At 39.1% G+C, this 11,874-nt stretch overlaps 1 protein-coding gene across 1 annotated transcript in view; it reads left to right on the top strand.

The window, feature by feature from the left end:
• The window catches only part of Cd200r1 (CD200 receptor 1), a 46,444-nt gene that overhangs the window by 27,329 nt on the left and 7,241 nt on the right, over positions 1-11,874 (top strand). The window contains exons 3-5 of the mRNA XM_017801632.2: positions 7,897-7,962; positions 8,749-9,066; positions 9,194-9,439. Coding sequence (XP_017657121.1) covers positions 7,897-7,962; positions 8,749-9,066; positions 9,194-9,439 — 630 coding nt within the window. The remainder of the gene's footprint in view (positions 1-7,896; positions 7,963-8,748; positions 9,067-9,193; positions 9,440-11,874) is intronic.

The following is an 11,874-nucleotide window of genomic DNA, read 5'->3' on the forward strand; positions in this document are numbered from 1 at the left end:
TGGTGTTCTATGTGCTTCTTGTATTTGTATGGGCATATCTTTCTTTAATTTTGGGAAATTTTCTTCTACAATTCTGTCCATACCTTTAAATATCTGGTCTATACCATTAACCTGAGATTCTTCTCCTTCATCTATGCCTATGATGCATAAGTTTGGTCTTTTTATGGTGTCACACAATTCCTGCATATTCCATTCCTGTGTTTTCTTAAATTTTTCATAATCTTTGCTTGAGTGGTGTAATTCGTCCACTTTGTCTTCCAGTCTTGATATTTTGTTTTCCATTTCATTCATCCTATTGGTGAGGCTTTCTCCTGTTGTTTCTATCTGGCTTATTGAGTGTTTCACTTCCTTCGTCATTTCAGCCTGAGTAGTCTTTAATATTTCTAACTCTTTTCTGAATTTAATCAGAAGTTTGTTCCTATCTTCTTTCAGTTCTTTGATTTCTTTGTATGTGTGTTCTTTAAATTTACTGAATTCTTTTATCATGTTTATACTTGTTCTTTTGAATTCCATGTCCTGCGTTATCTCCAGGGTGTTCTCACTGTACTCCTCTACAGGACTGTTGGTACTTGGTGGGGATATATTATTTGGGTTTTTCATGTTATTTTTTCTCTGTGACTTTGACATGTGGATTTCTTTTGTAGTTTCTGATTCTTGTGTGAGACTCAAGCCTTCCTTTATTGAGTTTAGATCTGCTTCTTTTTGTAAACTTTATGTGCTTCTTTGATTTACTTGTTGGGCATAAACAGCTGGTTGGTCTAGGCTTCAGGTTCTCTCTTTTGATTTTATATTGGAAGGGCCAGATGCTTTTCATCCTGCTGCTCAGGAGTTCCCACAGAGGTCCAAGTCGGACAAAGATCAGATGCTCTCAGGCTTTCTCCTAAGGTCTGGATCCCTCCATGTCAGCAGACACAGTACAATTTGGGAGGATTGCTAAGTAGAGGTAGGATTCAGGACCTCAGGCAATCAGGGAAGGAGGCTGGTGTCAGGATTCCAGAGCAATCAGGGAAGGAGGATGGTCTCAGGAATTCAGATTGTGGGTGGTCAGGTATGCAAAGGCAAGGTGGGGGGAGGGAACATGCCCTGAGAGCTCCAGGGGACTAGACCAAGGAATTGGGTTGGTCAGGGTGCAAAGGATCAGGAAGCAGTGGGGGAGTCTGTGCCAAGAGGGCAGTCCAGAGGTCTGGGGTGCCAAGAGAAGAAATGGGCCAGTGCCCACACCAGGAGGAGAGATGGGGTGGGGGAGCTGGGTGGGTGAACAAGGTTGTGGGAGTCAAGGTGCAGTGGGCCTGGGGATTGAATTGGAGATGTCTGGTAAGAAAGCAGTCTAGAAACTGAGCTCCAGCTCCAGCCTTAATAGCTTACTTCTTTTAAGCACTGAGTAATATTACTTTTTCTGAATGTACTATAATTTACTTACCCATTTATTTACTAAAGAACATCTTGTTGCTTTCCAAATTTTGGCAATTATGAATGAATCTGCTATTATCATCAGTGTGCTGATTTTTGTGTGGACGTGTTTTCAGCTCTTTGGGGGGAAATCACAAGGAGCTTGTTTGCTTGATTATGTGAGAAAAACATGCTTAGTCTTGTAGGAAACTGCCACACTGTGGTACCATTTTGAATCCTGTTATGATATGCTTCTGTACATTCTCACTAGCATTTCCTTGATGACATGATGCAGAACAACTTTCTCTGCCCTGTGTATATCTACCTTCTTTGTCTAAGGGTTTTTGAGCCATTTTAATCTGGTTGTTTGCTTCCTACTGTTAGTTTCAAGAATTCTTTGCACATTTTAGGTAGAAACCCTTTTTAAGATATGACTTTGGCATATATTATTTGAGTAATGTATTTTAAATTAAATTAAAATTTCTAAAAAAATTTAATTTTTTAACATTTAAAGATTTTTATTTTATGTGCATGTATGAGTATATTGTCTGCATGTACATGAGTACACTGTGTCATTCAATGCCAAGGAGGTCAGAAGAGGGCATCAGATTCCCCTGGAACTGGAGTTAAGGATGGTTGATAGCTATCATGTGGGTGCTGGGAACCAAGCAGTCAGTGCTTTTAACCTCTGAGTCATCTTTTCAGGCCCTAAATTTATTTTTATTGACAATGGCTTTTAATTGGCATATATTCATGATATATGCATGGCACTGGATTTCATAAGGGCATTTTCATACAAGTATATAACGTACTTTTAGCACAGCTCCTACCCCGTACTCCTGTACCCTTCCCTTTCTCATTCCTCTTGTTAGTTCCCTTTGTTCCTCTAGACAGTTTCACATCTATGTCCATGTCATACAGATATATGAGTTAAATATCTATATTATATAAAATCTAGGATTCACAAATCAGAGAAAACAAACCATACTTGTCTTCCCAAGACTGACTCAATTGACTTAGTATGATTATCTATATTTGCATCCATTTTCCTGAAAATGATATAACATTATTTTTCTTTATGGCTGGTAAAAGTTCCACTGTACATATGTATCATATTTTCTTTTCTTAAATTTTAAAAATTCATTTAATTTTTTATGTTTATAAGTGTTTTTCCTGTAAGTATGCAAGTGCACTGTGTTGTGCTATGCCCACAGAAGCCAGAAGAGTGTCAGATAATCTGGAACTAGAGTTACAGACAGTTGTTAGCTGTTATGTTGGTGGGAACTGAACCCAGGCCCCTTCCAAGAGAAGACAATGCTCTTAACCACTGAGCCATCTCTCCAGCCCCTTTTACATTCTGTCTTTTTTTTTTTCAGAAGAAGAATTTCATTACAGCTTTAACATACTCAATAACAATTTCCAGATCAAAGATACATATCTTTCAAAAGTGGCTATAAAATTTTTAGGTTCACAGTTGAATTAATACAGTTATACAATATTGAACTCAGTATAAACCCTGTAAGACATAAAATTGAATGAGTTTTTAACCTTAAAAAATATCTGCATTTCATTTTAAAATATACTGTTTCTTACAGAAAGACTCATCGTTTTTGCTAATAACACTTAGATATTGGTGCATGCATCTCTAATCTGTATGTATCTGATTATTACTAGTCATGGTCGGTTGCACTCAGATCCTTGACACCTGTATATGGATATAAAGTCATTGGGTAGATTTCAATGGTAATGTTTATCACCTCTACTGCTTAACATGGCGTGAATTTTTATGCTTCCTCCTCAAGTATAACTCATTTTTTAAATTTGTTGATTTTTTTTGTGTGTGTGTATCACACAGAACATTCCAAATGCTCTTATTCATCTATATACCCACTTCCCAGATGGCACCCTCCCGTAGCCCCCCCCCCCCAAGTAGAGCCCTTTTACTCTGTCTTCCCTGCTACTGTCTGCTGTGGTGTCAGCACCCCCTGCCATTCTCCACTATTGTCCATCCGGTGAATCTAGTCAGCCTATCTAGAGGTCTCTGTTTTAGGAAGGTCAGCTGTTCCTCATCTAGCAGCAACCAGTTGTCAATATTCCTTTACATTTTTACTAGCAGTATATAAGGCTTCCCTTTCTCTGCAACCTTATCAGCATTTGGTATAATTGTTTTCTTAATGATTGCCATTCTAACTGGTGTAAGATGGAATCTCAGTATAGTTTAATTTGCACTTCTCTGATGGCCAGTGATATTGAACATTTTACAAATGTTTATTGTCTATTATACTTCATTTTTTGAGAATTGTCTATTCACTTCATTAACTCATTTGTTAACTGAGTTGTTTGGTCTTTTGTTATTTAGTTTTTTGAATTCCTTATATATTCTATATGTTAGTCCTCAATCAGATGTATAGTTAGCAAAGATTTTTCTCCCATTCTATAGACTGTCTCTTCACTTGATTGGTTCCCTTGCTATACAGAAGCTTTAAAAAAATTATGAGTATGAGCATTTTGCCTGAATGTATGCTAGTGCATCATGAGCATACCTGGTGCCTACAGAGACCAGAAGAGGGCATTGGATACCATGAAACTGCAGTTAAGGCTTGGTATTACCTACCATATGGTGCTGAGAACTGAACCTGGGTCCTCTCGAAGACCAATTAGTACTCTTTACTGCTGTACCATCTCTCCAGCTTTGCAGAAGCTTTTTTATTTATTATTTTTTAATTTTATGTGTATGAGTATATTGCCTGCATGTGTGTAAGTGCACCCGTGTCGTGCAGTGTCCGCAGAGGTCAGAAGATGGCATCAGGTCTCCTGGAACTGAGCTACAGATGTTTTTTTTTTTAATCCACCATGTGGGTTCTGGGGCTTGAACCCGGGTCCTCTGCAGGAGCAGTCAGAGCTTTTAACTGCTGAGCTATCTCTCCAGCCCCTGCAGAAGCTTTTGAAGTCCATGCAATCTCATTTGTCCATTGCTGGCCTCACTTCCTGAGTGACTGGAGTTCTCATAAAGTTTTTGCCTATGACTATATCTTGAAATATATTTCCCTATTTTTTCCCTTAATAGTTTCAAAGTTTGGGGTCTTATATTAAAGTCTGTGATCTAGTACAGGGTAAGATGTAGGGCTCTGTTTCATTCTTCTACATGTGGCTATCCAGTTTCCTCAGTACTAATTGTTGAAAAGGCTACCTACCTCTAATATATATTTTTAGCATCTTTGTCAAAAGTCATATGGTTGTAGTGTCCTGGTTTATATCTGAGTCATCTATTCTGTTCCATTGACCTATATGTCTGTTTTTATGCCAGTGCCTTGCTATTTTTATCACTATGCTTTGTACAATAACCTGTCACACTTCCAACATTGTTCTTTTTGCTCAGGGTTGCTTTGGTTACTAGGGCCTTTTGTGCTTCAGTATGAATTTTATGTTTATTTTTCCCTACATCTGTGAAGAATGACATTGGAATTTTGATGATGCTTGCATGGAAGCTATATATTGCTTTTGGTAATATACCCATTATCACAATACTGATTCTTCCAATCCTTGAGCATGGGTGTTTGGGGGGTGTTCATCTATCTTCTAGTTTTTTCTTTAATTTCTTTCTTCAGTGTGTAAAATTTTTCATTGTAAAAGTGTTCCACTTCCTTGGTTAGGTTTATTCCAAGATATGTTTTCTTTAAGGCAGTTATGATTTGTACTGTTTTCCTGATTTCCTTTGCAGCATGTTTGTTATTGGTATAAAGGAAGACTATTGTGTTTCTGTCCTGCCATTTTGTTGAAAATGTTTATTAGTTCTAAGAGTTTTCTGGTGGAATCTGTGGGTCTCTTATGTGTGGAATGATATCATTGCAAGATGAGGGCACTTTAACTTTGATTTGCATCACTTTCATTTTCTCCCCCTATCTTATTGCTCTGACTGGAAAAAGCGGACACCCTTGTCCTGTTCCTGGTTTCAGTGGAAATGCTTTCAATTTTTCCCCATCCAGTCTTAATGCTATAGGTTTGCCCTGTTTAATCTTTATTGAGTCATGTATTTTGATGCTCTAGTCTTAGATATCTATCAAGGATTGTTATGTCTTTATGAAAAATTGATCCATTTTTCATTATGTAGTTGTGTTCTTTGTCTCTGATAACATTCTTTGCTCTAAATTCTTCTCTGTCTAAAATGAATATAATTATTCCCATTTTCTTTTGATTGGGATTAATGTGGTATGATTTCAAGTATTATTTTACTTTTAAACCATGTGTCCTTATATGTACAATAAATATTGTTTATATAATATATATTTAGATCTTGCCTTTTGATCCAATATGTTGATCTCTGTCTTAAAAAATATTTTATTTACTATTTTATTTTATGTGTATGAGTGTATTGCCTGCATGTTTGTAAGTGGACCCATGTTGTGCAATGCCTGCAGAGGTCAGAAGAAGGCTTCAGAGCCCCTGGAACTGGAGTTATGGATGGTTGTTAGTCACCATATGGGTGCTGGGAATTCAACCCGGGTCCTCTGCAAGGTTAGCCAGTGCTCTTAACTACTGAGCCATCTCTCCAGCCCCTGATCTCTGTCTTTTAATTGGTGTATTTAAGCCATTGATATTCAAAGTGATTCTTAATAAACTTGGATTAGTAGCTATCATAGTTATCACTGTTTTCTGGTTTTGCCCATATTCTTTATATGTCTTCCACTCTTTTGGGTTTTAATACTTGGTTTTATTTTATTATAATTATTAACACATATTAATTGTACAAACCAGTGGGACTCACTTTATATCTGTCTATACATTCATGTGTATATCATGAGTTGACCATGCTCAGGCATGCTGCTTTTCTTCTGCCCTCATTCTCCACTCCTCAGCCCTCCCCTTTCCTGGCCCCCTTTCCTTTCCAGTTCATAGTAATCCCATTTCTGCTTTCAGGTCTTTTTGTTTTGTTTTGCTTTCACATGCAATAACATGTGTTACTTACCTTTGTGTATTTAGCTTATTTTCTTTTTTATGTTTTATTTATTATTTGTATTTTATGTATATGAGTGTATTACCTGAGTGTATATAAGTGCACCCATGTTGTGCAATGCCCACTGAGGTCAGAAGAAGGCGTTTGATCCCTTGGAACAGGAGTTACCGAATGATTGTTAGCCACTATGTGGGTGCTGGGAACCGAACCCTGGTGCTCTGCAAGAGCAGCCAGTGCTCTTAACTGATGAGCTGTTTCTCTAGCTCCTGGCTTATTTTCTTTGATACCATGTCTTCTAATTCCATCCATTTTCCTGCAAGAAACAGGGATTTTGCTATAGAATAAGACTCCATTGTGTATCTTTTCATAGTTTTTAAACTGAGGATTTAATATAATTTAATTCTGTCTTCTTTGTTATTTAGCATGTGAGTTCTATTCTTTTACTTTTGTGTTTGAGACATACATTTACAATTAGTCCAATTTTACTGTTAAATAACACTGTACTATTCCATGAGTGGTATAAGTACCTTATAATAACAAAATAATGCCATTTATTCCTTCCTGTCCCTCTAATTGTTGCCTTAAAAAGCATAAAACTATTGCACAGAAAAATTTCAGAAGCCAAGGTTTAAATGAATTGGGACCTTTTTTTTTGAGTTTTGTTTTCTAAGACCACACTTCACTATCTAGCTCAGGCTGGCCTTGAATTTACTATGTAGCCAGCTGGCTTCAAGTTCATGATTCGCCTGCCTCGCCCTCCTGTGTGCAACTATGCCTGGGTTGTGACTATTTTAATTGTGATAAATCTTGCAGAACTCAGGGAAGGAAGGATACGGGTTTCAGGAACCGTTTAACAATGACGTTGCAATAGGAAAGGACACTCCTGTTCTTGTCTCCTGCTTCATTTCTCGTTTTTTCACAAGGTAGAAAATTGGAAAGATGGATGAAATGGATGAAATCTTTGTGATTCTCTTTCTAAAATTTTTGAGAATGGCTCTGCTCCTTCATCTGTGTGAGGTGCCTGCTATTAGACCAAATGACTTTAATTAGGGGGCGGCATCTGGAGAAAGAAGTTTAATGAAATCAGCTCATGTGGTATGCCTATGCTGGACCAATCCTCCTGGCAATCCAGGGGCTGGGAAAGGAAGGCAGGTTATCTCACAAAATAGGTGATAAAGGGCTGGAGAGATGGCTCAGAGGTTAAGAACACTGGTTGTTCTTGCAGAAGACCCAGGTTCGAATTCCAGCATCTACATGGCAGCTAACAACCGTCTGTAACTCCAGTTCCAGGGGATCCGAAAGCCTCTTCTGTCCTCTGTGGGCATTGCATGACACGGGTGCACTTACTCACATGCAGGCAATAAACTCATACACATAAAATAAAAAATAATAGATAAAATAAAAAAAAAAAAGCGTACTCTTGCATTAGGTCAGGCCTTCTAAGAAGCAACTTCCAAGACAGGACTTAGCAGAATAAGACTGTTGAATAGAGAACTTCAACTCTACTTGAATATATAAAACAATTGTACTCATTCTTACTTAATATTTTCTAGATTCAAGTTGTTCATGTGTAGAAGAGACTCAAAGGACATCAAATTATTCAAGATCTCTTACAGAAGGTATATTCTTCCTTACCTAGTGGTCAACACTGAGGGATGGAGAGTTGACCTTGGTTAGGAAGAATAGCTGATGCCTGGCTGTTGGAGAGACTTAGGAAGACTGGAGGAATCTGGTGATCTTGGTGCTATGGTGTAAAAACATAACCACATGGCTAATTACTGCATTTTAATTCCTAAGGAGTATGAATTGTGTGATAAATCCAATATTGCCTATCAAATAAAATTTGGTTTAGATGGGGCTGGAGAGATGGCTCAACGGTTAAGAGCACTGACTGCTCTCACAGAGGATACAGGTTTGATTCCCAGCACCCACATGGCAGCTATAAACCATCCTTAACTCCAGTTCCAGGAAAATTTGAAGCCCTCTTCTGACCTCTGTGGCATTGCATGACACGAGTGCACTCATATACATGCAGGCAATACACTCATACACATAAAATAAAAATAATAAATAAAACATTTTTAAAAATTTGGTTTAGCATAATGCATTTATCATTTAATTTAAAATTGTTTCCTTTTCTATTTCTAAATATTAAAATGCCTATCTTAATTTCACGATACTTCAAAGTATATATTGCTTCCTTAGTAATACATAAAACCAGAATAAATAGATACTATTTGAATTTGTATTCATACATTATCTATTTTTGTGAGTATATTTTCTTACATTAATATTTCTGGACTATATTCACTAGCCAAGCAGTGCTATAGTATGACTTCTATAACCTGTTGTGCATAGACTTAACATACATGGTTTCCTTTTCCCGATTTCTTCTTGTTTGTCAGTTAACACTACAGAGGCAGTACTGATGGGTACACAGGCTCTACTCTGCTGCCCTCCTATCCCAACCAGAGAAGCAGTATTAGTAACATGGAAATTAAATACCAGAGGACAGCCTTCCTGCAGCATAGCCTACAGTGTAGGCACAAAGGAGACCAATAAAACCAACTGCACTGACGGGAGAATAACCTGGGTCTTCACCCCTGACAAGAGTCCTCACCTTCTGATCAGTGCCGTGGCCATCACTCATGATGGGCGTTACATGTGTGAAACAGCATCACCTGATGGGAATTTCCGTAGAGACTATGATCTCCAAGTGTTAGGTAAGGATGTCACATGCTGTGGTATTTCAGCTCACTGTGTTTATGATTGAAACCAAAAGCTCTGTAATTTGATCCTTGTGACAAGACTGAATCTTCATCTTTTTTTTTTTCTTCCCCATGTCTACAGTCCCCCCTGCAGTGACTCTGATTTCAGAGAATGGAACTACAGTTTGTGAGGCGGCTGCAGGCAAGCCAGCTGCACAGATCTATTGGACTCCAGAGGGGAACTGTGTCACTGAGAATGAAAGACACAGCAATGACACAGTGACTGTCAGGAGCACATGCCACTGGGACCAGAACAATGTATCTCTTCTGACCTGCTCTGTCTCTCATTTGACTGGCAACAAGACTCTGCCCCCAGGTTTCAACCAAGGTGACTATCTTAAATAAATCCTTCCTTCTTTCCTTCCTCCCTTCCTCCCTTTTCCTTCATTCCTTCCTTCCTTCCTTCCTGCCTTCCTTCCTTCCTTCCTTCCTTCCTTCCTTCCTTCCTTCCTTCCTTCCTTCCTTCCTTCCCTCCCTCCCTCCCTCGGTACGGTTGCTAGGTACGGTTCTTTAAAAAAGAAACTTTCTTTCTTTCTTTCTTTCTTTCTTTCTTTCCTTGTGTATGTTTGTGCCCCTCACCTCTAGCAAGCGGGTAGAGGTCAGAGGACAACTTGTGGAGGTTGGTTCTCTCCTTCTACTGTGGAATCCTGAGATAGAATTCTGGTGGTCAAGCTTGGCAGCAAGTGCTTTTACTTGTTGAGTCATCATGTTGGCCTTAGTCTCTCTCTCTCTCTCTCTCCCCTCCTCTCCCCCCATCTCTCTGTTTCTCTCTGTCTCTGTCTCTACCTATCATTCTCTGTAGCCATAACTAGCCTCAAATTCATGCTCTTTCTGAACCTGCTTCCTGAGAGCTGGGATTACAGAAGACTTCTTTATTTCAGAAGAAGGAGCTGATGTTTACCTTAATCTTCAGTAGAGACAATAAATAACCCAACACAGCCCCTGACTGGGAAATTTCTCTATTGCTAGGAAATGCATTGTTGTGCTAGAGAAATACTTTGCACATTTTTCCAAATAGAATTGCCAGTACAATTCATTTCTTACTACTGATTTTCTAAATGCCTTTTATTAGGACCACCATAAAATGTTCTCATATTTTAGTGATTTGTTGACTTTTACTTTGAGATTATTGGTAACATACATTAGTATATTTATAATGTTTTATACTCAATAGAAAACCAAGCATTTATTCTCTTTCTTATTTTCCTGTTTCTTGTGATTGTCCAAAGTAAGGAACAGGCTTTCTTGCTCACTTCATCTTGTCTCCAGAAACCAGAGCCCCAATTCTTTCACCAATATTTACTGGAAGCTATTTTGAAGTTTGAAGCTGGAGATACCATGATAGCAATGCGCAGATCCCCAGATTCCTACTGCATTCAGGAGTACAACCTGGAGCAAAGGCGCAAAGCCTTTGGCGTAACATGGCTCCTCATTCACCAGCTGTGTGATGGTTCACTCTTGTCAACTTGACACAAACTGGAGTCATTTGAGAAGAGGGAACCTCAATTGAGGAACTTCCTCTATCAGACTGGCCAGTGGGTATGTCTGTGGGGCATTAGTGTAGGAGGGCACAGTCTGGAAAAACAGCTGAGCAAGCCAGGGGAAACAAGCCAGGAACCAGCATTCCTCCATGGCCTGCTTCAGTTTCTGCCTCTCACTTCCTGGCCTTGACTTCCTGCCCTGACTTCTCTCAGTGACTAACTGTTATCTGGAAGTATAAGATAGAATAAACCCTTTCCTCTCCAAGAGTTTTGTCATAGCAACAGAAAGCAAACTAGAACAAGCTGTATAAATTCTGATTTATTGGGTAACTTCCCAGCCCCTTCCCCTTCCTTTTCCATTCCTCTTTTTGTAGGGAACAGGCTTATTATTATTGTTATTTTTTGGTCATTTTGAGACAGGGTCTCCCTGAAGCCCCCGCTGTTCTGGAACTCTCCTATGTAGACCAGGCTGGCCTTGAACTCACAGAGATCTGCCTGCTTCTGCCTCCCAATTAGTGTTGGGATTAAAGGCATGTGCCACCATGCCCAGAGGAACATGCTTATTTTGTACACTGCAAAGAGAGCAAGTGGGCATGTTAGTAACAGAAGAATTGCTTGCCTCATTATTTTCTTGAAGGTAGCCCTTCTTTTCTTTTGATACAAGAAAGGAATTGACCTTGTTTATTCTCGGAAAGTTCTAAACACATTTGATTTTTTTCCTTTTAAAAAATTTATTCTTGCTGCTTCCCTGGACCTGCACGACCTCAGGCCTCTCTTCGACCTGCAGGCCTTTCTCCAGGACCAACCCAGTGCTTCAGTACAGTCCCCAGGAGCCTTAGGGACCATTTCTGGCCCCCATCTTCCTTTGGATCTCTGAGTGGCACAGCCACCAGCTGCCCTAGAGCAGCATCCTTCCTGGGCCTGGCTCCCAGGCCAGTCCACCCCCAAATTCCTGAGGCCAAAATCTTTCCTGGAGGGATCCAGACCTTAGGAGAAAGCCTGAGAGCATCTGATCCTCATCTGACTTGGGCCTCTGTGGGAACTCCTGAAGACAAAAGCAATCTGGCCACTCCAATATAAAATCAGAAGAGAGAACCGGAAGCTTAGAGGAACCAGCTTTTCATGCCCAAAAAGTAAACCACAAAGACACATAAAGTTCAAAAAAAGAAGCAGACCTAAACTTGAAGGCTTGAGTCTCACACAAGAAACAGAAACTATAAAAGAAATTCATATGTCAAAATCACAGAGAAAAAATAATAACATGAAAAACCAAAATAACATA

This window comes from Nannospalax galili, unplaced genomic scaffold (genome assembly GCF_000622305.1).
Source record: "Nannospalax galili isolate Female #2095 unplaced genomic scaffold, S.galili_v1.0 scaffold743, whole genome shotgun sequence".
Classification (NCBI taxonomy): Eukaryota; Metazoa; Chordata; class Mammalia; order Rodentia; family Spalacidae; genus Nannospalax; species Nannospalax galili.